Source organism: Neoarius graeffei, chromosome 9 (assembly GCF_027579695.1).
Source record: "Neoarius graeffei isolate fNeoGra1 chromosome 9, fNeoGra1.pri, whole genome shotgun sequence".
NCBI classification, from domain to species: Eukaryota; Metazoa; Chordata; class Actinopteri; order Siluriformes; family Ariidae; genus Neoarius; species Neoarius graeffei.
In genome coordinates, this window is record NC_083577.1 from 25,119,159 (window position 1) to 25,146,348 (window position 27,190).

General features: G+C 39.5%; 1 protein-coding gene across 1 annotated transcript; it reads left to right on the plus strand.

Annotated features, from left to right (window-relative positions):
• The first annotated feature begins 821 nt into the window (after positions 1-821).
• Positions 822-27,190, plus strand: LOC132891546 (interferon-induced protein 44-like). Its single transcript, XM_060929231.1, has 9 exons — positions 822-1,034; positions 1,454-1,486; positions 5,293-5,559; positions 13,396-13,426; positions 17,046-17,238; positions 17,350-17,490; positions 17,673-17,844; positions 24,510-24,610; positions 24,724-27,190. Exons 2-9 carry the CDS (start codon positions 1,462-1,464, stop codon positions 24,892-24,894), a joined length of 1,101 nt encoding a protein of 366 aa, XP_060785214.1. The 5' UTR covers positions 822-1,034; positions 1,454-1,461; the 3' UTR covers positions 24,895-27,190.

Below are 27,190 nucleotides of genomic sequence, written 5' to 3' on the forward strand. Positions count from 1 at the left end.
CCAGCTTGCCTGCAACCCTGTAGAACAGGATAAAGCAGCTAGAGATCATGAGATGAAATGAGATTACTCAGGGTTGCCAGGTTTCAGAAAAAAAAAAAAAACATCTCAAAATCCACTCAAATGACCTGAAAATAGCCCAAATGACCACTTGGCCATTAGAAAATGGAGACACATTTAGAGGTACAGTCTGCACTTACAATTTGTTTACAGATATTTGTTAGATTTAATTGACATTATTTGCTCTAAAACAAGATTTTGCAATGTGAGTGTGAATGGTTGTCTGTGTCTATGTGTCAGCCCTGTGATGACCTGGCGACTTGTCCAGGGTGTACCCCGCCCATAGTCAGCTGGGATAGGCTCCAGCTTGCCTGCGACCCTGTAAAAGGATAAAGTGTCTAGAGATAATGAGATGAGATGAGATGAGATGAGATGAGATGAGATGAGATGAGATGAGATGAGATGAGATGAGATGAGATGAGATGAGATGAGATGAGAATGAGTGTGAATGGTTGTCTGTGTCTATGTGTCAGCCCTGTGATAACCTGGTGACTTGTCCAGGGTGTACCCCGCCTTTCGCCTGTAGTCAGCTGGGATAGGCTCCAGTTTGCCTGCGACCCTGTAGAAGGATAAAGCGGCTAGAGATAATGAGATGAGATGAGACAAGATTTTACCACAGGCACATAGTGGTGGTGGGGAATCAGTAGTGCACAAGCCAACCACAAAGTATAATTTTCATTGTTCATGTAAGTATGCATGAGGAATGTTCAAGCATGTTCCACCATACATGAAGAATCATCAAACAAGCTCTAAAACAAGCTATAACTATATAATAACAGGGATACAAACAGGCAGATACATTTAACTTTAAATTTCTCAGAAAAAACCCTCCCCCTGTTTCCTCAAACTCAAACACACAGCAGTAAAAGTGAAAGAAGAACGAGCACTCGACGGGAACAGGAGCTGAGTTGTACACACATAACGGGAAGAAGAGAAACAAACACAGACCCCAAATTTCATTCTTACCTTCACACAAGGTAAGTGTTCTTTATTTAGAAATGTCATATTTAATGTCCAAAACTCTCTCTCTCTCTCTCTCTCTCTCTCTCTCTCTCACACACACTCACTCACTTCCTCTATCTTACATATACACACACACACACACACACATAGTTGTACTGAATATCCTAAAGTAGAATAAAGGACCCACTGATTGCATTGTTGTTCTTCATTTTGAGATATTCTCATTCGTATGTGCTTTGTCTGATAGATACAACATGGTGCTATGCTATTCACCACTTTTACATTCTGTTCATTTTTACTGGGGCACCTTCTTCATTCTCTATCTCGCTACAGTATTTAGCACTAACGAGAAGAGTTTCTAATATGAACAGGATAAAGCAGCTAGAGATAATGAGATGAGATTAATGTTTCCTTTATTCCCCCCTCAATATAGGTTCAAACATGGGATCATCTCCATCCAGACCTGGTATGTAACACAATCTGAGTTAGTGAAGCATTTAATTAAACAAAGTTTTATTTTAAATTCAACATCTGTATGACAGTAATATTAAACTCAATATTGCAGTGGGTAGTGCTTCTCTGTCTACATGCATATGTATATGTTTTCAGTAATTTTTATTCAGTATATCGAATGAGGGGCACTTCAGATTTAAAGCCAATTCCTCATTCCACAATTAAAAAAAAAAAAAAAAATCCAGCAGTGACCCATGTATCTGGTGCACTCTTGCAGAATTACTCCTAATTTCTAGTCCTGAATATGTTATGGAAGGGATACGTATTGAATGGTGTACTGTTTACGTCTGCACATGGCACTTCCCCCTAAGCTAACGTATTATCAGATGAGTGGCTGATAGCAGATGCAAGTGCAGTTTCAGCATGCTTTATTTACAAGTGGCAATCAGTCAAATCCAAAAACATGAATCAAGATCAAGGTAAAAGAATCTGTAATAATATACAAGTCAATGAGGCAAGAACTATGAACATGGAACGAGAAAACAACAAACAAAATCTTGAAAGAGGTACTGCACATGTGTGCAAAAATGGGCTTTTTGATATGACTGTACTTTGATGAACAATCAGTGCAGGTGTAAATATTGACAAATTTACCATTTTTAATAAAAATCAGGATTTTATGGGTTGAAAGTGGCTGAAAACACTGTCTAATGGTTAAAATCATCATGGACCTTGCAAGGCCAATACTGATATACAGTGTCTTGCAAAACTCTCTTGGTGTTTGTCCTGTTTTGTCACATTACAAGATAGAATTAAAATGGACTTTTGGGGGGTTCGCACTATTTGACTTACACAACATGCCTACCACATTAAAGGTGGATTTTTTTTTTTATTCTGACAAAAACAATAATCATGATGGAGATAAAAATGTGGAGTGTGCATAGGTATTTACCCCTTTTCATATGAAACCCCTAAATCAGAGCTGGTCCCACCAGTTAACTTCACATGTCACATAATTAGTTGATTAAGATCCACCTGGGGCGGCAAGGTGGTGTAGTGGTTAGCGCTGTTGCCTCACAGCAAGAAGGTCCGGGTTCGAGCCCCGTGGCTGGTGAGGGCCTTTCTGTGTGGAGTTTGCATGTTCTCCCCGTGTCTGCGTGGGTTTCCTCCGGGTGCTCCGGTTTCCCCCACAGTCCAAAGACATGCAGGTAAGGTTCATTGGTGGCTCTAAATTGACCATAGGTGTGAATATGAGTGTAAATGGTTGTTTGTCTCTATGTCAGCCCTGCGATAACCTGGCGATTTGTCCATGGTGTACCCGGCCTCTCGCCCATAGTCAGCTGGGATAGGCTCCAACTTGCCTGCGACCCTGTAGAACAGGATAAGTGGCTACAGATAATGGATGGATGGATGGATGGATGGATGGATGGATGGATGGATGGATGGATGGATGGAAGGAATGGCCTAATCAAAGCCCAGACCTCAATCCAGTTGAGAATCTGTGCCATAACTTGAAGATTGCTGTACACCAACACAACCCATCTAACTTGAAGGAGTTGGAGCAGTTCTGCCTTCAGGAATGGGCAAAAATCCCAGTGGCTAGATGTGCTAAGCAAATAGAGACACACCCCAAGAGACTTGCAGCTGTAATTGCAGCAAAAGGTGGCTCTACAAAGTATTGATGGGAGGTGAATACCTATGCACACTCCAGATTTTTTTGTCATCTTAGTTATTGTTTATGTCACAAAAAATGCACCTTTAAAGTGGTATGCATCTTGTCTTAATCAAATGGTTCTAACGCCTCAAACATCAATTTTAATTTCAGCTTGTAATACGGTATGACAAAACAGAACACCAAGAGGGATGAATACTTTTGCAAGACATATATAGACATATATATATATATACCGTATATACACACAGCAATATCCCCAGTGTTGAATTAACACCCAGAGTGTTTATGTATGTCCAACTGGTCACAAATTAACTCTGAAAGTGTGAATTGCACACTGAGGATATATAAATTAGTGTGTGTTTCCCATCAAATGTGGATAACTTTATTATGATTTATTTTTAAATTGTATCCTTTTAAATTCTCCAATAATCATCATCATAATAATAATAATAGAAAATCTAACCAAGGAATAGGTACCAGTGAATAAAGAGATATTTATTAGGCTATTACATGAACTGAATAATGGGACAATAACTGTAATCATGAAATGGTTTCGGTTCCCAACTTTTTTTGAAACATGTTGCAAGAATCAAAATTAGGTGGCATGGTGGTGCAGTGGTTAGCACTGTTGCCTCACAGCAAGAAGGTTCCGGGTTTGAACCTCACAGCCGACGGGGGTCTTTCTGTGTGGAGTTTGCATGTTCTTACTTCAGTTTCCTCTACAGTTCAAAACATGCAGATTAGCTAAAAATACCCAGCCACTTGGGTTGCACAAGCCTCTACAGACTTGGTGCCGGTCCCAAGCCTGGATAGATTGGGGAGTGTTGTGTCAGGAAGCACATCCAGTGTAAAAACCTATGCCAAATTAAATATGTGGATCATGATGATCTGCTGTGGCGACCCTTAACAGGAGCAACTGAAAGAAGAAGAAATCTAAAAATGTAATCTAATGTCTAATTAGTTTAAATTAAATCTTATGTAATTAGAAAAGGCTAAAATCTTTATTAGCCTAATCTGTTAACCTTATCTATGTCTATGCATTTAGAGTGGGATAATCCACTAACATGTTTTAATGCACATATTAATTTGATTCAGATATGCTGATAATATACAATACGATTCATGAAAAGTCTTACCTTTTAAAAGAGCATCACAAATTATTTGTTCTGTTGTAACTCTGCTGCACTGCTAGTATTTGCTGCTAACTTCCCTGAACTACTGAGAGGCTCCATGATCTTACATTGCCAAAAAGATTGTCCATTGGAATGAATGCGACACTATAACTATACTTACTCACTCACACACACACTCTCTCTCTCTCTCTCTCGTTATACATGGCTCGTGGCTGTGAATACGTCAGTAAGCGTGGGACATGGACATTGCTGTCAATGATGGCCAATGTCAGCAGGCCATGATGATCTCTTGGAAAGCATAGTACAGCACTAATTTTGGTGCTGAAATGACATACATTATTTCACACTTTCTAAATTTCAAATATATTAGCTGATCCAGATGTATGTTTTACTGTAATTTTAAGCAGTTTAATAATATATGAAAGGAAAAATTATTAAAAGATTAGATGAAGCATCCTTTTGTTTGAAGACTGGGAAATTGGCTTGATATGTACATGGCCGGGCGGCACGGTGGTGTAGTGGTTAGCGCTGTCGCCTCACAGCAAGAAGGTTCCGGATTTGAGCCCCATGGCCGGCGAGGGCCTTTCTGTGTGGAGTTTGCATGTTCTCCCCGTGTCCACGTGGGTTTCCTCCGGGTGCTCCGGTTTCCCCCACAGTCCAAAGACATGCAGGTTAGGTTAACTGGTGACTCTAAATTGACCGTAGGTGTGAATGTGAGTGTGAATGGTTGTCTGTGTCTATGTGTCAGCCCTGTGATGACCTGGCGACTTGTCCAGGGTGTACCCCGCCTTTCGCCCGGAGTCAGCTGGGATAGGCTCCAGCTTGCCTGCGACCCTGTAGTACAGGATAAAGCGGCTACAGATAATGAGATGAGATGAGATGAGATGTACATGGCCTGGAAATTCATGATATCATATGAACAGCATGAGATGATCATGCATATAAACATGAACATATGAAATTAACCATTCAGTGTATCTTTGTAATTTCTTTTTCTGGTCTGTCTAACAGAATTTGACACAGTTCTGGCTAATAGACAAGTTTCAGAAGGACAAAATGTTGTTCTTTCCTGTGATGCAAGCACAGAAGATGTAACAAAATCATGGGAAAAGAATGGCAAAAAATTGGATTGTGTGCAGGGCAAGCATGTTGTGAAAAACGTTGGTAAAAGGTGCATCTTGGAAATTTCAAAGGCTGAGACAAGTGATGAAGGGGAATATACCATAACCTTGACCAACAAATCAGGTTCCATCTCATGCTCTGCCTCTGTCAGAGTCGGTAAGTAACATAATACATTATTCCTTAATATAAAGTCAGTAAACTAGACAAATTGCTAATAATAACTGTTCATAATCATACAAAGGGTGTGCTTAATCTTATAACAAAAATGGGACACAGAATGCAGGTACCACATCACATTAGATCTTCTATACATAGAGTCATGGGAAAAATAAAGTACACCCTCCTTCAATTCTATATTTTTATTTCTCAGGGTCTAAATATCAATTGTGTTGTCCTCATGAACTTCTAGAAACAAACAAATAACCTCAGATGACACAAAGGCAGAACAGATTTTGATTTTATTTGATTTATTTCTGGATTAACACATTTAAACAGTAATCCAAAGGATAACATGCAAAAGCAAAATACTTATTTCCAGCATGGTCCTTGGTGTTACACAGAAACATATAGACAAGAGACAGATAGACTCAGACTTTAAAAGACATACATTAAAAAATTAGGAGGAGAGAAGGACATCACATAAAACAAAAATAAAAAAATAAATAAAAAACACAAACTGCTGAAAATCTATTCAATTTAACAGTGAATGTCCACCTTATTCCATAATATCTGCTTTACCTGTCTTTTAAAGATCCCTCTAGATGTTCAAAGTTTAATAACTGTGGGTAAACTATTCCATGCCATGATACCAGTGTAAAAAAAAGATTTTTTAACTGCATTATTTGCTCTAGGCACCATGCAGGAATGGATGCTGGCCCTAGTATTATGATTGTGCTGCGTGTGAATCATGGTCACATTAGAACATAAATATCTGGGGGCGTAACCATTAACAATGTTAAACATATGGTTCAATTTAAGCTGTTCAACTCTTAAATGCACAGGAAGTAGACCAGCTATTGTAAACTCCTCCCTACCTACATGAGAACTAGGGGATGCTTTTAACAGGTACTGGATAACATTGTTTTGCAGCACTTGAAATTTGGTTCTAAGCTTCATTGTCAACCCAGAAAACCATGCAGAGCACGCAAAATCCATGTGACATTGAATCAAAGTTAATACTAATAATTTCTTTACAAAAAAAATCTAAAAACTTTGTCTTGTGGTATAAAAACTTTAACTTTTTAGAACATTTAGCTAAGACTTTAGCTGCAATGAAATCACCTATAAGTGATTGATCCAATGTTAGACCCAAATATGTGACACTATCCTTGGACACAATTTCAGACCCATTACACATCACATTCAAAGTATTTGATTTTAACAACTTCCTTCTTGTACCAAACAAGATTGATTCAGTCTTGCCCAGATGCATGGAGAGTTTATTGTCCACAAGCCACTGATTGACAGACTCAAGCTCAATGCCAAGAGTATTTTCAATGTCCTTGACATTACACCCTGGGACAAGCAAAGCAGAATCATCGGCATATAATAGTAACTTGCACCAAACTGCAGCTGACATATCATTTATATATATTAAAAATAACAGGGGCCCCAAGATTGAACCTTGGGGCACCCCACATGTTATACTCTGTGGATCAGAGAGGGTCCCCTCAACATCACATACTTGTGTCCTGTCTGTTAGGTAAGATGTGAACCATTTAATTGCTGAGTTTCTAAACCCCATACACTGTAACTTAGAAATTAAAATATCATGGTTAACAGTATCAAAAGCTTTTTGTAAGTCAAGTAGAAGCATACTAACATAATTCCCTAAATCAAAATTCTGGCGCACATAGTCAAATAGATGAATGAGACAGGTGTCAGTAGAATGTACAGCTCTAAAACCAGACTGGAGCTCATATAATAGATCATGTCTGATGAGATACTCTTCCACCTGTTCATATACAAGACGCTCAAAAATCTTTGACATGGTAGACAGAATCGAGACCTATAATTCCCAACATCAGCTCTGTTATTTTTTTTAAAAAGAGGAACCACCCTTGCATTCTTCATGTCGTTTGGAAATACACCCTGACCTATGGACAGGTTTATGACATGGGCAGGAATACTAGATGTAACCTCAGCACTATCCCTGAGAAACCTGGAGGGGATAAGGTCCAAGCCAGTGGCCTTATTTACTGACAAGGTGGAGAGGCTTGCTCTAACTTTATCCTCTGAGACAGGTCTAATTACAAATGCATCCGCAGAGACATTTTTGCTTCTATAAAATGAGTTAACAAATGATTTGCCATATTTATCAGAAGCAGCTGGCAATTTATTAACCAGACTGGCAGCAACAGTTGTAAAATAATTGTTAAAATGACAGGCAATCCATCGCTTATCAAAACACATCTCATCTTCAATGGTAAGCCCTCCTCTACCAGCCTTTGATTTGGATTTTGCTGTCGATCCCATATAATTTTAGCCTAGTAAACTAGACCCACCCGCCTAGCGGCCAAAAATATTTTTTGCCTAGCGAATGGGTCTAGCCTCGCACCATATAAACAAAAACACCCCGGGCATCAAATCGTGCCCGCCAATCACAACGCAAGGTTTTTGTTTGGATTCTTTGGGCGGGCTTTTGCAGGAGTGACGACAAAGCTGTGCGACGCTGGAGAAAGTGCAACAGGGAAGATGGCTACGGGCTAGTGAACAGCACGCGTTTGACTCCGCTTTGGAATCAGTTTTAGAAGAATTAGACTTGGAGTTTTTGTTGAAACATGAGCAGGAAGAGGCTCTCCGCTCATTCCTTTTCAAGAAGGACGTTTTCACTGTTTTGCCGACCGGCTATGGCAAAAGTCTGATCTACCAGCTGGCTCCGCTGGTAGCCAAAAGGACGGGGCTAGTTTGTGCAGTATGAAGAATTAATAAACGGCTTTGAAACATTACTTTTTGATTGTTTCTTATTTTCCCGTTATTTTAAATTTAAGGGAAATTATTTCACCAAACACCACTAAATCAGTTTAAGCAAACCCTTGAAAAACACTTGGAAAAAAATGTGTATGTGGTACAGACTCCAAACTTGTGGTCATTATCTCCAAACTTCTTAATATCTAGAACCTGTTTATTAATTAATACGCATTTTGAAAAATTATTTATTTCAAGGCCTCCCCCACTGCTTTCTGTCGCTCTGACTACGTCACAGTCACTGTTGCGCTGATTGGTCAGAGTGTTGGCCTATACGCACAGAGACAGTTTGAAAGACAGCGGTTTGTTCCTCCTACCCGCTTCGGAAATGTCTACGGATCGAGGCCAGACTAAATATTCACATTTAGTCTGGCTTGCCAGGCTAATATCATTTAGAATTTGATGAGATTTCAATGTAGTCTTTTTTCCCCCAAAAAATGTAAACCAACATAAAGAAAACAGGTGGGAAAACATAAGTACACTGTATAATTCAGTAAGACATAGAACTAGCTTTAGTCACAAAAACTTGAAGTAAACATTTTCTGTCGGAATTTATCAGTCTTTTACATCAATCTGAAGAAATTTTGGCCAATAGTTCTTTACAATCATCATTCAGTTCAATAATGTTTGAGGGCATTCATTTATACACAGCTCACTTCAGTACCTGCCACAGGATCTTAGTGGATTTAAGGTCTGGACTTTGACTTGGTTGTTCCAGTGCCTTCATTTTTGTCTTCTTTAGCCATTCAGATGATAATTTGCTGGTGTGCTTGGTATCGTCCTGTTGCATGACTCAATTTCACTAGATTGCCTAACATTTGTCTCAAGAATATTCTGATATAAATTGGAGTTCATCATTGTCTCAACGACTGCAAGTTTCTCAGGTCCTGTGGCTGCAAAATAATCCCAAATCATCACCCCTACACCACCATGGACCACCACTGCCAAACATGGATCAGTGTATGAATTGAAATTGAAATATTAAAATCTGTTTCTTTTTTTGTCACCTGAGGTTATTTGTTTGCTTATAGAAATTGGTGAGGACTACAAAATTGCATGGGCGTAATCTATTGCAAGAACCTACCACCTTTCTGATTATGTAAAACTGTCCCCACTACAATTTTGATATTAGTTAAGTATATATTTAAAGGTAGACTGCCTTAATAGAACAATTAATGAATTTAGGGCTACATGAACCTAATTTCTCTGCTATTTTTTTCCTGCTTCACCGTGACCCAATTCAAGATACTATGTCATGCATCATGTGGTGGGCTTTCCCCATTCGTGCAAGGAATTGTGGGATACAAATTTGTAACAGGAGAGAAAAATGGAGGACATGAGTGTGCAAATGAAACATGAAAGATCGACTACAGTAATGGAAAGTGAGAAGAAAAGACGTTATGTTACGAAAGAAAGGAAACGCAGGACCGAACTAATGAATATTGGAAGTCAGCGAGCACCTCGGTGTGATCAACTGTTCATTTAGCAACAGAATGATGTAACTGGGGCGGCACGGTGGTATAGTGGTTAGCCCTGTCGCCTCACAGTAAGAAGGTTCTGGGTATGAGCCCAGTGGCTGATGGGGGCCTTTCTGCGTGGAGTTTGCAAGTTCTCCCGGTGTTTGCATGGGTTTTCTCTGGGTGCTCCGGTTTCCCCCACAATCCAAAGACATGCAGGTTAGGTTAATTGGTGGCTCTAAATTGACTGTAGGTGTGAATGTGAGTATGAATAGTTGTTTGTCTCTATGTGTCAGCCCTGCAATGAGCTGGCGACTTGTCGAGTACCCTGCCTCTCACCCATAGTCAGCTGTGATGGGCTCCAACTTGCCTGCGACCCTGAACAGGATAAGCGGTTATGGATAATGGATGGAAATTGACCGTAGGAGTGAGTGTGAATGGTTGTTTGTCTCTATGTGTCAGCCCTGCAATGACCTGGCAACTTGCCCAGGGTGTACCCCACCTCTCGCCCATAGTCAGCTGGGATAGGCTCCAGCTTGCCCCCAACCCTGCACAGAATAGACGGTTATGGATAATGGATGGATGGATGATATAACTGTCAGTGCATGGTCAAGGTAAACTTGTAGCTGGCAGTAATGCAACTCTGTGGATGCCAGCAGCTGTAAAACTCAAAAGAAGAAGAAGGTAAACCTGCTCATGCGCACACGGACTTACGCTGTCTGCTTGACTGCACAAAGCAAGTGATTTCATGCAAATTATTTGCTCAGGAATCCTCTTATAACTTATATAACTTGTATAACTTCCCAGCCATAGAATGCCCTTTAATTTTTTTTTTTTACATTTTTTTTTGAATAATACAGAAATAAACATATATCACCATGACCAAATTTCAGAGGGAACTAAATTTCACTAATTTTATGAAATCGAAAGGCTGCCTAGCTTTAAATCACACATCAGCTCTACAAAGTGTGACTTCCCTCATGTTCCCACTGGATCAGAAAGAGAATTTCGATTGGTGTTTATTTGCTTTGTTCCTGCCTAAACATGCAGTGTTGTGTTTACTGGACAACATTTTGGATTTAGAAAAAAATTAAAACTAAAAACAGGACAGTGCTTAATAAGAGGAGAGAGCTCACTAGAACACATTCCAGGCTGTCACAGGTGATTTGCCTTCTGTGGTCATAATGTGATGGTACTGGTATCAAATTAAACATGTAACGCTGATTATTCAGTGATATGAAATTCACAGTCAATTATCCTGGGCATACAGACTAGGAATTGTAATAGTCTTGCAAACATTAACACTGTAGAAGCAAAAATAGTTATGCATACTAACATTATACTAGTAGATAGTACAACCCCGATTCCAAAAAAGTTGGGACAAAGTACAAATTATAAATAAAAATGGAATGCAATGATGTGGAAGTTTCAAAATTCCATATTTTATTCAGAATAGAACATAGATGACATATCAAATGTTTAAACTGAGAAAATGTATCATTTAAAGAGAAAAAAATTAGGTGATTTTAAATTTCATGACAACAAACATCTCAAAAAAGTTGGGACAAGGCCATGTTTATAACTGTGAGACATCCCCTTTTCTCTTTGCAACAGTCTGTAAACGTCTGGGGACTGAGGAGACAAGTTGCTCAAGTTTAGGGATAGGAACGTGAACCCATTCTTGTCTAATGTAGGATTCTAGTTGCTCAACTGTCTTAGGTCTTTTTTGTCGTATCTTCCGTTTTATGATGCGCCAAATGTTTTCTATGGGTGAAAGATCTGGACTGCAGGCTGGCCAGTTCAGTACCCGGACCCTTCTTCTACGCAGCCATGATGCTGTAATTGATGCACTATGTGGTTTGGCATTGTCATGTTGGAAAATGCAAGGTCTTCCCTGAAAGAGACGTCGTCTGGATGGGAGCATATGTTGCTCTAGAACCTGGATATACGTTTCAACATTGATGGTGTCTTTCCAGATGTGTAAGCTGCCCATGCCACACGCACTAATGCAACCCCATACCATCAGAGATGCAGGCTTCTGAAATGAGCGCTGATAACAACTTGGGTCGTCCTTCTCCTGTTTAGTCCGAATGACATGGCATCCCTGATTTCCATAAAGAACTTCAAATTTTGATTCGTCTGACCACAGAACAGTTTTCCACTTTGCCACAGTCCATTTTAAATGAGCCTTGGCCCAGAGAAGACATCTGCACTTCTGGATCATGTTTAGATATGGCTTCTTCTTTGAACTATTGAGTTTTAGCTTGCAACAGCGGATGGCACGGTGGATTGTGTTCACAGATAATGTTCTTTGGAAATATTCCTGAGTCCATTTTGTGATTTCCAATACAGAAGCATGCCTGTATGTGATGCAGTGCCGTCTAAGGGCCCGAAGATCACGGGCACCCGGTATGGTTTTCCGGCCTTGACCCTTACACACAGAGATTCTTCCAGATTCTCTGAATCTTTTGATGATATTATGCACTGTAGATGATGATATGTTCAAACTCTTTGCAATTTTACACTGTCAAACTCCTTTCTGATATTGCTCCACTATTTGTTGGCGCAGAATTAGGGGGATTGGTGATCCTCTTCCCATCTTTACTTCTGAGAGCCGCTGCCACTCCAAGATGCTCTTTCTATACCCAGTCATGTTAATGACCTATTGCCAATTGACCTAATGAGTTGCAATTTGGTCCTCCAGTTGTTCCTTTTTTGTACCTTTAACTTTTCCAGCCTCTTATTGCCCCTATCCCAACTTTTTTGAGATGTGTTGCTGTCATCAAATTTCAAATGAGCCAATATTTGGCATGAAATTTCAAAATGTCTCACTTTCGACATTTGGTATATTGTCTATGTTCTATTGTGAATACAATATCAGTTTTTGAGATTTGTAAATTATTGCATTCCGTTTTTATTTACAATTTGTACTTTGTCCCAACTTTTTTGGAATCGGGGTTGTATTTTCTGATGATTGATTGAACCTCCTGTAATATTTCCTCTTAATTCAGCAGCATGAACAGAGTGGCCTTTTTAAAGTTAAAGCGTCCTTTAGTAGACCTGTGTGCTTTAATGTTCTCTCATTGAGCACATCCTTCTGATGACAAATATGGTTGTCAGTGCCAGGATGTTACATACTGTAGTGGATGTTCATACACATATCAAAGAGAGAGAGAGAGAGAGAGAGAGAGAGAGAGCATACCTAGGCCAGGCAGAGAGAGGAAAAAGAGGTGACCAAGTAAGCAATTTTACTGTATTGATTTTCAGGAAATGCAATGAAAAATTCCAAAATTTTCTGAGGGCAAAACCCCACAGACTCCCAGACAAATTTGTCTTGCCACCACTTTCCAAATCAAACTTAAACCCTTGCACAATTGTTATTTAGGCACTGATTAATAAAAATCATGGAATTAAAGGAGGATGAACTTTCTTTCCCTCTACGAATTTATTATAGTAGTTTACACTGCAAATGTGCATCTTTTGGAAATATGGGACGATACGTATAGTATTAAACATACTATGATAATATTTATTGTATTAATAACGTTAATTGTCGTGTTTTGTACAGAAATAAATGAATGGAGGAAAGTGCAATGGAGGTAAGATTACAAACATATTTTGTATAATGCAAGTTATCATTAGCTATACAGTGGTGCTTGAAAGTTTGTGAACCCTTTAGAATTTTCTATATTTCTGCATAAATATGACCTAAAACATCATCAGATTTTCACAAAAGTCCTAAAAGTAGATAAAAAGAACCCAGTTAAACAAATGAGACAAAAATATTATACTTGGTCATTTATTTATTGAGGAAAACGATCCAATATTACATATCTGTGAGTGGCAAAAGTATGTGAACCTTTGCTTTCAGTATCTGGTGTGACCCCCTTGTGTAGAAATAACTGCAATTAAACATTTCCGGTAACTGTTGATCAGTCCTGCACATTGGCTTGGAGGAATTTCAGCCCAGTCCTCTGTATAGAACAGCTTCAACTCTGGGATGTTGGTGGGTTTCCTCACATAAACTGTTCACTTCAGGTCCTTCCACAACATTTCGATTGGATTAAGGTCAGGACTTTGACTTGGCCATTCCAAAACATTAACTGTATTCTTCTTTAACCATTCTTTGGTAGAACTCTTTGTATGCTTCGGGTCGTTGTCTTGCTGCATGACCCACCTTCTCTTGAGATTCAGTTCATGAGCAGGTGACAGGTGATATTTTCCTTTAGAATTCACTGGTATAATTCAGAATTAATTGTTCCATCAATGATGGCAAGCCATCCTGGCCCAGATGCAGCAAAACAGGCCCAAACCATGATACTACCACCACCATGTTTCACAGATGGGATAAGGTTCTTATGCTGGAATGCAGTGTTTTCCTTTCTCCAAACATAATGCTTCTCATTTAAACCAAAAAGTTCTATTTTGGTTTCATCCATCCACAAAACATTTTTCCAATAGCTTTCTGGCTTGTCCACGTGATCTTTAGCAAACTGCAGATGATCAGCAATGTTCTTTTTGGAGAGCAGTGGCTTTCTCCTTGCAACCCTGCCATGCACACAATTGTTGTTCATTGTTCTCTTGATGGTGGACTCATGAACATTAATATTAGCTAATGTGAGAGAGGCCTTCAGTTGCTTAGAAGTTACCCTAGGGTCCTTTGTGACCTTGCTGGCTATTACACGCCTTGCTCTTGGAGTGACCTTTGTTGGTCGACCACTCCTGGGGAGGATAACAATGGTCTTGAATTTTCTCTATTTGTACACAATCTGTCTGACTGTGGATTGGTGGAGTCCAAACTCTTTAGGGATGGTTTTGTAACCTTTTCCAGCCTTATGAGCATCAACAATGCTTTTTCTGAGGTCCTCAGAAATCTCCTTTGTTTGTGCCATGATACACTTCCACAGGTCTTGGTTTACTCTTCAAGCTAGGAAGAAACTGGTCAATGCTACCTTCCTCCCAGTACTGGATTATGGGGATGTCATATATATGCACACTGCCTCATCTACACTAAAAACACTTGACATATGCCCCTTTTCCACCAAAGCAGTTCCAGGGCTGGTTCTGGGCCAGTGCTTAATTTGGAACCGGGTTTTCTGTTTCCACTGACAAAGAACTGGCTCTGGGGCCAGAAAAACCGGTTCCAGGCTAGCACCAACTCTCTGCTGGGCCAGAGGAAAGAACCGCTTACGTCAGCGGGGGGGGCGGAGTTGTTAAGACCAACAACAATAAAAAGACCGCGAAAGATCGCCATTTTTAAGCGACGAGAAGCAGCAGCTGTACAAACACGAAGTCATCCATTATTATTGTTGTTGTTGCTGCTGCTACTTCTTCCGTGTTGTTTTTGCTTCGATATTCGCGCTAAGGTTTATGCAAACGTAGCGACGTAACTGACGTATACAGCGACGTAATGACATGGCTTCTCTTAGCACCGCGAGCTATGGAAAAGCAAACTGGTTCTCAGCTGGCTCGCGAGTTGAACGAGTTGTGAACCAGCACCAGCACTGGCTCCGAACCAGCCCTGGAACTGATTTGGTGGAAAAGAGGCAACAGTGAACCATGGTGCACTGCGTTTTGTTTTAAATGGCAAATCATGTATACATCACTGCCATCTTTATGAGATGGCTGGACTTAGCTCTCTGGCTCTGTGCAGATGGATTCCCTGGCACATATTCATCTACAAAGCAATTATTGGCAAATTGCCCAGTTACCTTATTAATCTTCTGACCTGGAAAAATAGCACATACAGTTTGCGTTCAAATGACACTCTGCTGTTCACAGTTCCATGCTCAAATACTGAGCTTGGTAAAATGGCTTTCAATTATTCTGCTCCTTCATATTGGAACCTTCTCCAAAAAGACATACAGCTTAGTGTATTTATTTCACTAGAGCACTTTAAACAGCTACTAAAAAACTTGAAATCAGACTGTTGCACATGTTTCCAATGACCCTTACCTATGCCCCCTTTCTCCATCAGATTTCTAATCAATTTAATGTGTTTTACTCTTCTTTGTTTTTGTTCCTTGCTTGTACTGTCTGTTATATGTAGCTTCTTTTATCTTTCCTGTTTGTTTTGATGTTGTTTTGTATTGTATACTTTGTTTTCTTTGTCTTAATAGTATGTATTTATATTGTCTATATGTATTCCCTGACCTGGCGACTTGTCCAGGGTGTACCCCGCCTTTCGCCCGTAGTCAGCTGGGATAGGCTCCAGCTTGCCTGCGACCCTGTAGAAGGATAAAGCGGCTAGAGACAATGAGATGAGAGATGAGATGAGATATGTACTCCCAGGGCTCCCTTGCAAAAGAGATTGAATATCTCAATGGGATATCACGTGGTAAAATAAAGGTAAAATAAAATAAATGTGTTGTGAAGATCAGACTTTGATAGATCCCTGTTCTTTAAATAAAACAGGGTGCCCACTTACACCTGATTGTCATCCCATTGATTGAAAACACCTGACTCTAATTTCACCTTCAAATTAACTGCTAATCCTAGAGGTTCACATACTTTTGCCACTCACAGGTATGTCTCATCTCATCTCATTATCTCTAGCCGCTTTATCCTTCTACAGGGTCGCAGGCAAGCTGGAGCCTATCCCAGCTGACTATGGGCGAAAGGCGGGGTACACCCTGGACAAGTCGCCAGGTCATCACAGGGCTGACACATAGACACAGACAACCATTCACACTCACATTCACACCTACGGTCAATTTAGAGTCACCAGTTAACCTAACCTGCATGTCTTTGGACTGTGGGGGAAACCGGAGCACCCGGAGGAAACCCACGCGGACACGGGGAGAACATGCAAACTCCACACAGAAAGGCCCTCGCCGGCCCCTGGGCTCGAACCCAGGACCTTCTTGCTGTGAGGCGACAGCGCTAACCACTACACCACCGTGCCGCCCTCACAGGTATGTAATATTGGATAATTTCCCTCAATAAATAAATGACCAAGTATAATATTTTTGTCTTATTTGTTTAACTGGGTTATCTTTGTTTACTTTTAGAACTTGTGTGAAAATCTGATGATGTTTTAGGTCATACTTATGCAGAAATATAGAAAATTCTAAAGGGTTCACAAACTTTCAAGCAACACTGTACATATAAAATGGCACATGTGCACTGAGTTGCTATGTATTGCTACAAAACATATCACAAATATACTATAAAACATGTAAATATAAGCTGCTGGAATCACACTTTTTCTTTTCTTAGAGAAACAGTTATGTTGGATTCCCTCAAGGCATTTCAAATTTGTAATGAAGTCCAAGAGCTCCGCTTCCTATTTTATGGACCAGTTGGAGCAGGAAGTTCCAGCATCATAAACACCATCAGATCCATTTTTGAAGGACGTCAGTCTGTCAGCTGTCTGGATGCTGCAGGATTTACTAAGAGTTACACTCTATATGTGAGTTCATATTATGCAGTCCAAAGTCTGTGACTTCTTTTTGCCTAGTATGCATGACACAACTAGCTAGGTAAACATTCATAAATATCTTTTTTTCTGTGGTACTTTCAGTATGAACGATTTAGATTTGCAAATGAAAATGGATCATTTCCTTTTGCCTTCCATGATGTAATGGGTACAGAAGCAGAATTTGGGGTCCTCACTGAAGATATCATCCTTGCTTTAAAAGGGCATATGAAAGAGGGTTACCTGGTAAGATAACACTTAACCTTTCGTGTACAACAATTCACTTTACTGTGGTTGGATATTCACACCATATGTAAATCAGTATGTTGCTATGTCAGTATAAAGCCTACCAGTGTAACCAGCGTAACTGTACTATCATCCAAGCCAATTTTGTATGACCACACAAACACATTTTTTCTTTTCTTCAGTTTAACATAAAAACTCCACTGTCTGAATGCAACCGTTATTACAACCAAAATCCCAGCTTGAGTGATCAGATGCACTGCCTGGTGTTTGTCGCACCAGCTGACAAGATTTCGATGATGAACAGAGATCTTATTGGAAAACTGAAGCATGTCAGAGATGCAGCAAGCAGAATGGGTGAGTCAGTTCATCAGCTCAATAATATTAGTTTATCCTTGTCAGGCACAATTAAATTTTATTTTTATTCGGTGCTCTCAGGGTAACCTGCTATTTTTGTGGCCAAGAACAAACAAGGATGGGTATGATAGCACAACAACAAAGTGTGAGGCAATCAAAATCCACTACTGCAATAGACCTTCTATTGGAAACATGAGGCCTAAGTTATATTTTAAAATTAAGCCTTAACAGTGCTTTCCCTCTTTTGTATAATCCAGAGTTGTGGATAAACAATTTGTCATCTGACTTCAACATGACTAGGCTTCTTCAACCAACCCCCAACAAAATGCAAGGAAATACAAAATGACTAAATGTGAATTTTATTATTAACAGAATAAACATATCTGTTGTGTTGTGGGTTTTTTTGTCTATCTTGTCTTTCCACCATAGACCCTGCCAATGATGAAATATGCAAAGTATTTTTTAAAGAGAGGAGATGGTTTAATTGATTGGGTATGCAGTGACATACTTAACATCACTTAATGTTACCATTTTAAGTTTAAAGATTTCAATTTTGTCTTGAAAGAGTGTCCAAATCTTAAGTAAGCACCTGAAGAGGAATTTAATTGCTTTGTTGGGGCGGTGGTTTCAGCCATGATGTCAGAAATAACACCGGCAATCCGAATTTGGAGCAGCCTCCAAACATGGCCGCCATGGACTACAACTCCCAAGCACTGCAGCACTTTCCCTCTCCTGAATTCTAATCATCACTACAGCTATTCAAGAGACTCAGTCACAAACACCTAGTGCGAAGTATCGCTCATTGTATCCATACCGGATCATACCGAGCCATTTATCCCGAGTTATTGACTCTCCATGACTTTGACCCTGTTTTCTGTTAATCCCTGACTCTGAACTTTCACCTTATCTCTGACACACTGTCTGTACGACCCCCTTCTCAACACTAACCTTGTTATTAGTTTCACAATTTGGAATTGGCTCCCAGTTTATGATGCACCCGCTCTCCCCTGTGACTGCATCTGTAAGTGCCTGCACCCTGACACATGAGTCAGCTGTGTTATCGTGCTAGGCCCTGTACAGTTGTAAAGTTTCCTTACTTTAGTGAGATAGCTTTCTGCAAACTATGGTTGTAAAAACCATGCTTGCAACCATTGATTGGGTACCCAATCAATTAAACCATCTCATCTCTTTAAAAAATACTTTGCATATTTCACCATTGACAGGGGCTTTGATGGAAAGACAAGATAGACAAAAAAAAACCACACACACAGCAACAGACAGGTTAAAGATGTTTTAAAACTCAAATCATTGAGACAGGAGTTTAAAAACATCTTTCTTAGTGACTAGCTTGAAATCAAATCAAGCAGGTTTAAGTCATATGAGGTTCAACAATTTTAAAGAATGTTGGGAGGACTTTATCATCAGTGACTGTCATTCAATTTCTGTTTTTAAGATTATAACTCTGTTATTCAGCTTAAACAATGTTATTCATGTAACTACTAAGAACTATTCAGCAACTACAATAAAACTGATGGAAAAGGGATGCAATTAGGACAACAATAACTGTACACTCACCATCCACTTTAATAGGTACACCTGCACATCCATGCAGCTATCTAATCAGTCAATCATGTGGAAGCATCAGTACAATGCTAAATAAATAAATAAAAATCAGATACAGGTCAAGAGATTCAGTTAATGTTAATGTCATCAGAATGGGGGAAAAATTGGATCTCTGTGACTTAAACCATGGAATAGTTGTTGGTGCCAGATGGACTGGTTTGAGTATTTCAGAGGCTGCTGATTTCCTGGGATTTTTGCACACAGTAGTCATACAGAGTTCACAGACAGTGGTGTGGAAAACAAAAACAAAGAAATTCAGTAGGCAACAGTCTTGTGGGTGGAAAAGCCTTGTTGAAAAAAGGTCAAAGGAAAATGCCCAGATTGGTTCAAGTTTCTAGGAAGGAAAAATTAACTCAAATAATCACTTATTACAACCATGGTGAGCAGAAAAGCATATCAGCATGCACAAAGTATTGATCTTGAGGTGGTTGGGCTACAGCAGCAGAAAACCACACTGGGTTCCACTCTGTTATTATGAACACTGACTCAATGAAACTGAAAAGTTGAAAATTGGGAGGGGGAATCCCCTGGTCTTTTCAGTCATCAACTGTCCAGCTTTAATGAGTTTGTATCCATGATAGCCTCAGATTGTTCTTACCTACAATCTGAGATGCTTTTGGGGATGATGGGACAGGTATCAAAGGAAAATTTTGAAGCAGATGCAGGGTGAGAATTGACCTCAGCATTTAATATTCACCAGACAGTAAATTAAGGATGCAGAATATGCACATGGTTAAAAAAAAAAGGAAGATGATTAAATGCATACCTGCGACCCTGAACAGGATAAGCGGTTATGGATAATGGATGGAAATTGACCGTAGGAGTGAGTGTGAATGGTTGTTTGTCTCTATATGTCAGCCCTGCGATGACCTGGCAACTTGCCCAGGGTGTACCCCACCTCTCGCCCATAGTCAGCTGGGATAGGCTCCAACTTGCCTGCGACCCTGTAGAACAGGATAAGCGGCTACAGATAATGGATGGATGTGTAGGTGCAATAGGCTTATCAAATCAGTCTCATGTAAAAAGGGATCAGTCTCATTAATCATTAATTCACGTGTCTAATAGTTTATAGCTAAACTGTTAAAATCACTGGAATAACTTGGTGGTGATGTTGCTATAGTTTATTGAGTATTGTAGCTAGAATGTAATACGTTTACTCTAGATCTATAACATTCACATAACAACCAAATGGGCAAAGACAATTAGAATACTTTTCTTGGCAGAGGTTGGCATTCAGTGAATGTTGTAGCAATAAACAGGACACAGTTTATTCCAAAGATACCATTTAATGAAATAGCTGACGTGAATTAGCAAACTAATACTGATCAAATATAGCAACAATAGCAGCCAAGGAATAATTCAATATAAATGGTGATACAATGTATACAAATAAGAATCAGTAGTGTATATGATAATTAAGGCACTAATGGTGATCAGAAGTAATAAGCTGTATGCCAGTGTTACAGTGTAGGGGCGAGTGGATGTTAAAATGTGATAGGGAAATCACGTGTTTGTGTGTGTTTGTGTGTGTGTGTGTAAGAGTGTGTGTGTGAGTGTGTGTATGGAATGGGAATGGAATTCGCGAGCCGTGCCAGGCTACGCCTAGAGACAAGGAGAGCGTGCGAAAAAGAAGAACAAAGGAATCTGTAGTTTAAACTAGTTTTGGCTAGGCCTTAAACCCAAATTCTACTCAACCCTTAGCTACTCCTGAAATCCCAATGTTGAGGAGTGGAGTACGACGGGGGGAGTTAAAAAAAGAGAGAGAGAGAGAGAGAGAGAAAATGCATGCATCAAAATGTGTACATTTAAACCATAAATGAATTCAAATGAACAACACTCTTCATATTAACTAGTCACAACTAAAGCTAACAATTGCCCAGATACCAGCCTTATGTGAGATTGCTCTTGTTAGCGATTGAAAGTGCACCTTCCATATCCAAAGACAGCGCGGGGTGCAGATCTCGGGAGAAAGCAGTTGTTCCTTTCACTTTTAGCTCATCAGCTGAAGATCTTCGGTGTCCCGTCAGTCATCCGATGATCTGGAAGGAATCTTGTTTATAGTTCGTCGACGTTGAGAAAGGGAAAAGGGATCCGGTCGCCTTTTCTCTTTGAAATACTGCGTGGGCTGCAGTAACTACAGTGCCTTGAAAAAGTATTCATACCCCTTGAACTTTTTCACATTTTTCCACCTTACAACCACGAACTTAAAAGTTTTTTTATTGAGATTTTTATGTGATAGACCAACACATAATAGCACATAAATGTGAACTGAAATGAAAATGATAAATGGACTTCAAAATTTTAAACAAATAAAAATCCGAAAAATGTGATGTGCATTAGTATTCAGCCCCCCTGCGTCAATACTTTGTAGAGCCACCTTTTGCTGCAATTACAGCTGCAAGTCTTTTGTGGTATGTCTCTACCAGCTTTGCACATCTAGACGCTGAAATTTTTGCTCATTCTTCTTTGCAAAATAGCTCAAGCTCAGCCAGCTTGGATGGAGAGTGTCTGTGAACAGCAATTTTCAAGTCTTGCCACAGATGCTCAATGGGATTTAGGTCTGAACTTTGACTGGGCCATTCTAACACATGAATATTCTTTGATCTAAACCATTCCATTGTAGCTCTGGCTGTATGTTTAGGGTCATTGCCTTGCTGGAAGGTGAATCTCCTTCCCAGTCTCAAGTCTTTTGCAGCCTCCAACAGGTTTTCTTCCAGGATTGCCCTGTATTTAGCTCCATCCATCTTCCCATCAACTCTGACCAGCTTCCCTGTCCCTGCTGAAGAAAAGCATCCCCATAGCATGATGCTGCCACCACCATGTTTCACAGTGGGGATGGTGTGTGCAGGGTGATGAGCAGTGTTAGTTTTCCACCACACATAGCGCTTTGCATTTAGGCCAAAAAGTTCAACTTTGGTCTTATCTGACCAAAGCACCTTCTTCCACATGTTTGCTGTGTCCCCTACATGGCTTCTGGCAAACTGCAAACGGGACTTCTTATGCCTGTCTTTCAAAAATGGCTTTCTTCTTGCCACTCTTCCAGAAAGGCCAGATTTGTGGAGTGTATGACTTATAGTTATCCTGTGCACAGATTCTCCCACCTGAGCTGTGGATTTCTGCAGCTCCTCCAGAGTGATCATGGGCCTCTTGGCTGCTTCTCTGACCAGTGCTCTCCTTGCTCGCTCTGTCAGTTTAGGTGGACAGCCATGTCTTGGTAGGTTTGCAGTTGTGCCATACTTTTTCCATTTTTAAATGATGGATTGAATAGTGCTTCTTGAGATGTTCAGAGCTTGGGATATTTTTTTATAACCTAACCCTGCCTTAAACTTCTCCAGAACTTTATTCCTGACCTGTCTGGTGAGTTCTTTGGTCTTCATGATGCTGTTTGTTCTTCATTGTTCTCTAACAAACCACTGAGGCCTTCACAGAACAAGTGCATTTATGCTGAGAGTAAATTACACACAGTAGGACTCTAAACTAATTAGATGACTTCTGAAGGCAATTGATTGCACTGGATTGTATTTAGAGGTATCAGAGTACAGGGGGCTGAATACTAATGCACACCACATTTTTCAGATTTTTATTTGTTTAAAATTTTGAAGACCATTTATCATTTCCGTTTCACTTCACAATTATGTGCTACTCTGTGTTGGTCTATCACATAAAATCTCAATAAAAAACTTTTAAGTTCGTGGTTGTAAGGTGGAAAAATGTGAAAAAGTTCAAGGGGTATGAATACTTTTTCAAGGTACTGTAACTGGTTCAGTTATTATTACAACACTGCAAAGGTCAAATTCATTGAACTTTGGCTAAAGGTCCGGTATCAATAGCTCGTTCTTTGTTCTTGTCCTTCGGTAGCACCGATGCATCGGCTTCTCTCTTTCACACGTGGAATCCACTGCCAGAGAGAAAGAATTTAGATTCCGCCGTAGGTTTAATGCAGTCACTGTCTTTGGTATCCGGTATCATCTCTGTACCCAATACCATTACAGGGAGTCAGAAGAATGGGCGGAGATAGAACATGGCATCGAGTCCAGGGATTGGTATGTTTCAAAAATGGTTAGTATGGTTACAGGCATGGCAATCCATCCCTACAGATGGATGGATGGATGATTAAATGCATTATATGTTATACCAATGGATAATATGGGCATTTTGTTATTTTCAACAAATGAGTCCTTGTTCCTGAATATTATCCAAATATAAAAGGCTGAGCAACTTTTCTGCAGTCACACAGTCTTTTTCTCTTTTCTCTTTCTGTACTGTAATAATCACACTTGGAAGACATTTTCCTGAGATGGAAATAATGTAAAACTTGTTAGCAACACAAACGCCACTATTAGAAAGCTGAATGCACTGACTCACATGCTTCTCATTTTTACATTGAGACTAAATCTTGGGCTACATAACCGCATAACTTTGGATCAGATTACATGTAATGTACATATAAATTAAGACGGTTACAGTTGAGAATCCAGCCAGCATCACATTGCAGTGATTAGCACTGTCACTGTACAGCAAGAAGGTTCTAGGTTCAAACCTCACAGCCAGTGGAGGCCTTTCTGTGTGGAGTTTGCATGTTCTCCCCATGCCTGTGTGAGTTTCCCCCACAGTTCAAAGACAAGCAGATTAGGTAAAATACCCAGCCACTGGAGTTGTACAAGCCAGTGCATATTTAGTGCCGGTCCCAAGCCTGGATAGATTGGGGAGGGTTGCATCAAGAAGGTCATCCAGTATAAAACCAATGACAAATCAAATATGCAGAACAGTTCTTCTGTGGCGACTCCTAATGGGAGCAGCTGAAAGGAGAAGGTGGTTACAGTTGAGAATCCATATAAACTGTTCATTTGCAATCAAAATGCATTCATTTGGATTGGCAGAAACCTTAGTATGGAAACATAGACAATGCTATCAGTAAAGTGTAAGATCCAATAAACCTTATATCTAAATCTTTAATCAGGCTGCAAAACTCCACCACACTGCGAGGATTTACAATGAAATGAGTGATTGAGTTATCTGTGTACTGCCTGCCTATATTACAGGAATCCCTCAAGTGGTTTTCATGACAAGAGTTGACTGTGCATGTCCAATGACAAAGGAGAATTTGAGAAATATCTACAAAAGCAGAAAGATCAGAGAAAAAGTAAGTAATTTTGCTAGAGCAAGATTGTATTGCTATCACTGCAGAGATTCCCAACTACAATTTTGAAACTAACAAATTAATGACATCTCGTGTGTATTTTTGTGTGTCTCCAGATGCATGAATGTAGTAATGTACTGGGTGTGCCTGTGAATTGTATCTTCCCTGTATTGAACTATCATGAGGAGACCCATATGAATAAGGATATAAACTGCCTGATGCTGGATGCCTTAACACAGATTATCAACTGGGCAAATGATTATGTGGTCAGAAGTGCCAACATCTAAAGTTCACATCAACAACCAATATGTGAATCAAGAAATTTTATGTAAAATATGAAAGCCTGCAATGATTTGGTGACTTGTTCAGGGTGTACCCTGCCTCTTGCCCATAGTCATCTGGGATAGACTCCAGCTTGCCCATGACCCTGCACAGGAAAAATGGTTACGGATAATGGATGGATGGGATGGAATATGAAAAGCATAATGACAATTCACCCAGTCCTTAGTCCAAATTAATCAGTTGATGCAATGCATTTTAAAACATGAAACTTGTTTATACATGAACAGTATATTCATGATACGATCCAGGTTTTGAACAGGGCTTTAATGATACAAATATACAATTAACATGTATCCTTTGTATATAGATCCAAAAACCCTAGCCTGAATATTGAAAGTTACACTGCACTTCATCATGCTTCTTTAGTGGATGAAAGGTTTTGAATTTTTACATGATCATTATGAAATTGAGTGCACCAGTAGCACAGATTAAACAATTTACAATTCTGGTTAACGGGGACATTTCATATGCAACTGTAATAGAATTCTACATATTGCTTGAATTACTACATGCTTAAGATATTTTATGCTTAGCTCATTTCACCTTTAACATATTAGGTTTCATGATAGTTATATTAATCATGCTTTTGTTTTTAAAAATCTGATGTATTATACAAATTAATGGTTAAATATACCTATAAATGGGAAGCACGGTGGTGTAGTGGTTAGCACTGTTGCCTTACAGCAAGAAGGTCCTGGGTTCGAGTCCAGTGGCTGGCAAGGGCCTTGCTGTGTGGAGTTTGCATGTTCTCCGTGTCTGCATGGGTTTTCTCTAGGTGCTCCGGTTTCCCCCACAGTCCAAAGGCATGCAGGTTAGGTTAATTGGTGGCTTTAAACTGACTGTAGGTGTGTGAATGTGGTTGTTTGTCTATGTGTCAGCCCTGTGATAACCTGGCGACTTGTCCAGAGTGTACCCCGTCTCTCACCCATAGCCAACTGGGAGAGGGTCCAGCTTGCCTGCGACCCTGTAGAACAGGATAAGTGGCTACAGATAATGGATGTATGGATGGATAAACCTATAAAATGCCCCTGTGTTTGAGTTCACACTCTTTTTCTAAATACATTTTAAATTATTATATTTATATTAAATAATTAACCTGGAAAAGACATTTTAAAAATGAGTAGCTTAGACAACACAATGGAATGGACAGATCAAGCACATTTCCTGCTCCACATACTACAGCAAATGTACACATTAATGGCCCTCATGGGCAATTTGAGAATGTGACTGAAGTTAAATTGTTTATCAAAATTCAGCAACACTCACAATTAATTGCAATACATAAAAGAATACTTTGATTTATTTGATTCATGGACTCTTTGAGACAAATGCATGGATTGAACATGAAACTAGACAATAAACCCTTTAATGCATATTTTTAAATTCACACTTTTATTTGATTTTGACTGAGTTCTCTCATTACTGCAACACATTTCGCAATCTACAACCTGATATTTTTTGATATTTCATTGAAACCTGGCATATTTTCAAAACGATATGGCAAAACTTAAAGATCATGAGATATAGACTCTGCGCAACAAAGAGCAAGCTACTATTTTCCCATTTATTAAATTAACATTAAAGATGAACAAAACCCCAAAAATAAACTCCTAGAGAATGACAGATAATATCAATACAAGACATGTTTAAGTGTCCGCTTGTTCATATTTGTACCTGTATACTGTGTACAGATTTTATTTTAAAAGAAAAAAAAGGTCACTGGGCGCTGACATTTCACGCTCTCTAAGGTTCAAATATTGCTCTCTGAGTACAAATCACATGAGAGAATCTGAGATTGTGATGTCACTTACATGCCACATGACTTACTGAGGCTGAGATCTAATGGATACATTGCTTCTAAATTGTTGTTAAAAACCGTAAAGATACCCGTGTGAAGTGTTTGGCTGTAAAAATAAGTCTGATCTTTGAAACAGTGAAAACACACATGTAAACAGTGAGCAGACTCATACCCAGCCTTTGGGAGCCTTTTGCTCCCGGAAAAGTCAATTTCTTGCCACTCAGTGTTGCTGTTGTTTTCAAAATAAAAAAAAAAGGCAAGGATTTTTTAATATAACATGAGAAAAGTGATCTTTTTAGAAAGCAAGGATCACATTGCTATGACAGTGGTTATTGCTTACTAGTATCTGTATCAGTACTGTGTATGTGTTATCTAGCTGAGTGAGATTTAAACTTCATAAAAGTGAAGTCTGTTGATTTTTTTTTTTGCCAATAAAATTCACA

What these genes read in the sequence shown, in the direction of transcription:
- LOC132891546 (XM_060929231.1), top strand. Translation starts at nt 1,462, where the DNA reads ATGGGATCATCTCCATCCAGACCTG. An exon ending in ATCATCTCCATCCAGACCTG is followed by an intron (nt 1,487 to 5,292) that starts GTATGTAACACA and finishes TCTGTCTAACAG; the next exon opens with AATTTGACACAGTTCTGGCT. An exon ending in ATATGAAAGAGGGTTACCTG is followed by an intron (nt 17,491 to 17,672) that starts GTAAGATAACAC and finishes TCTTTTCTTCAG; the next exon opens with TTTAACATAAAAACTCCACT.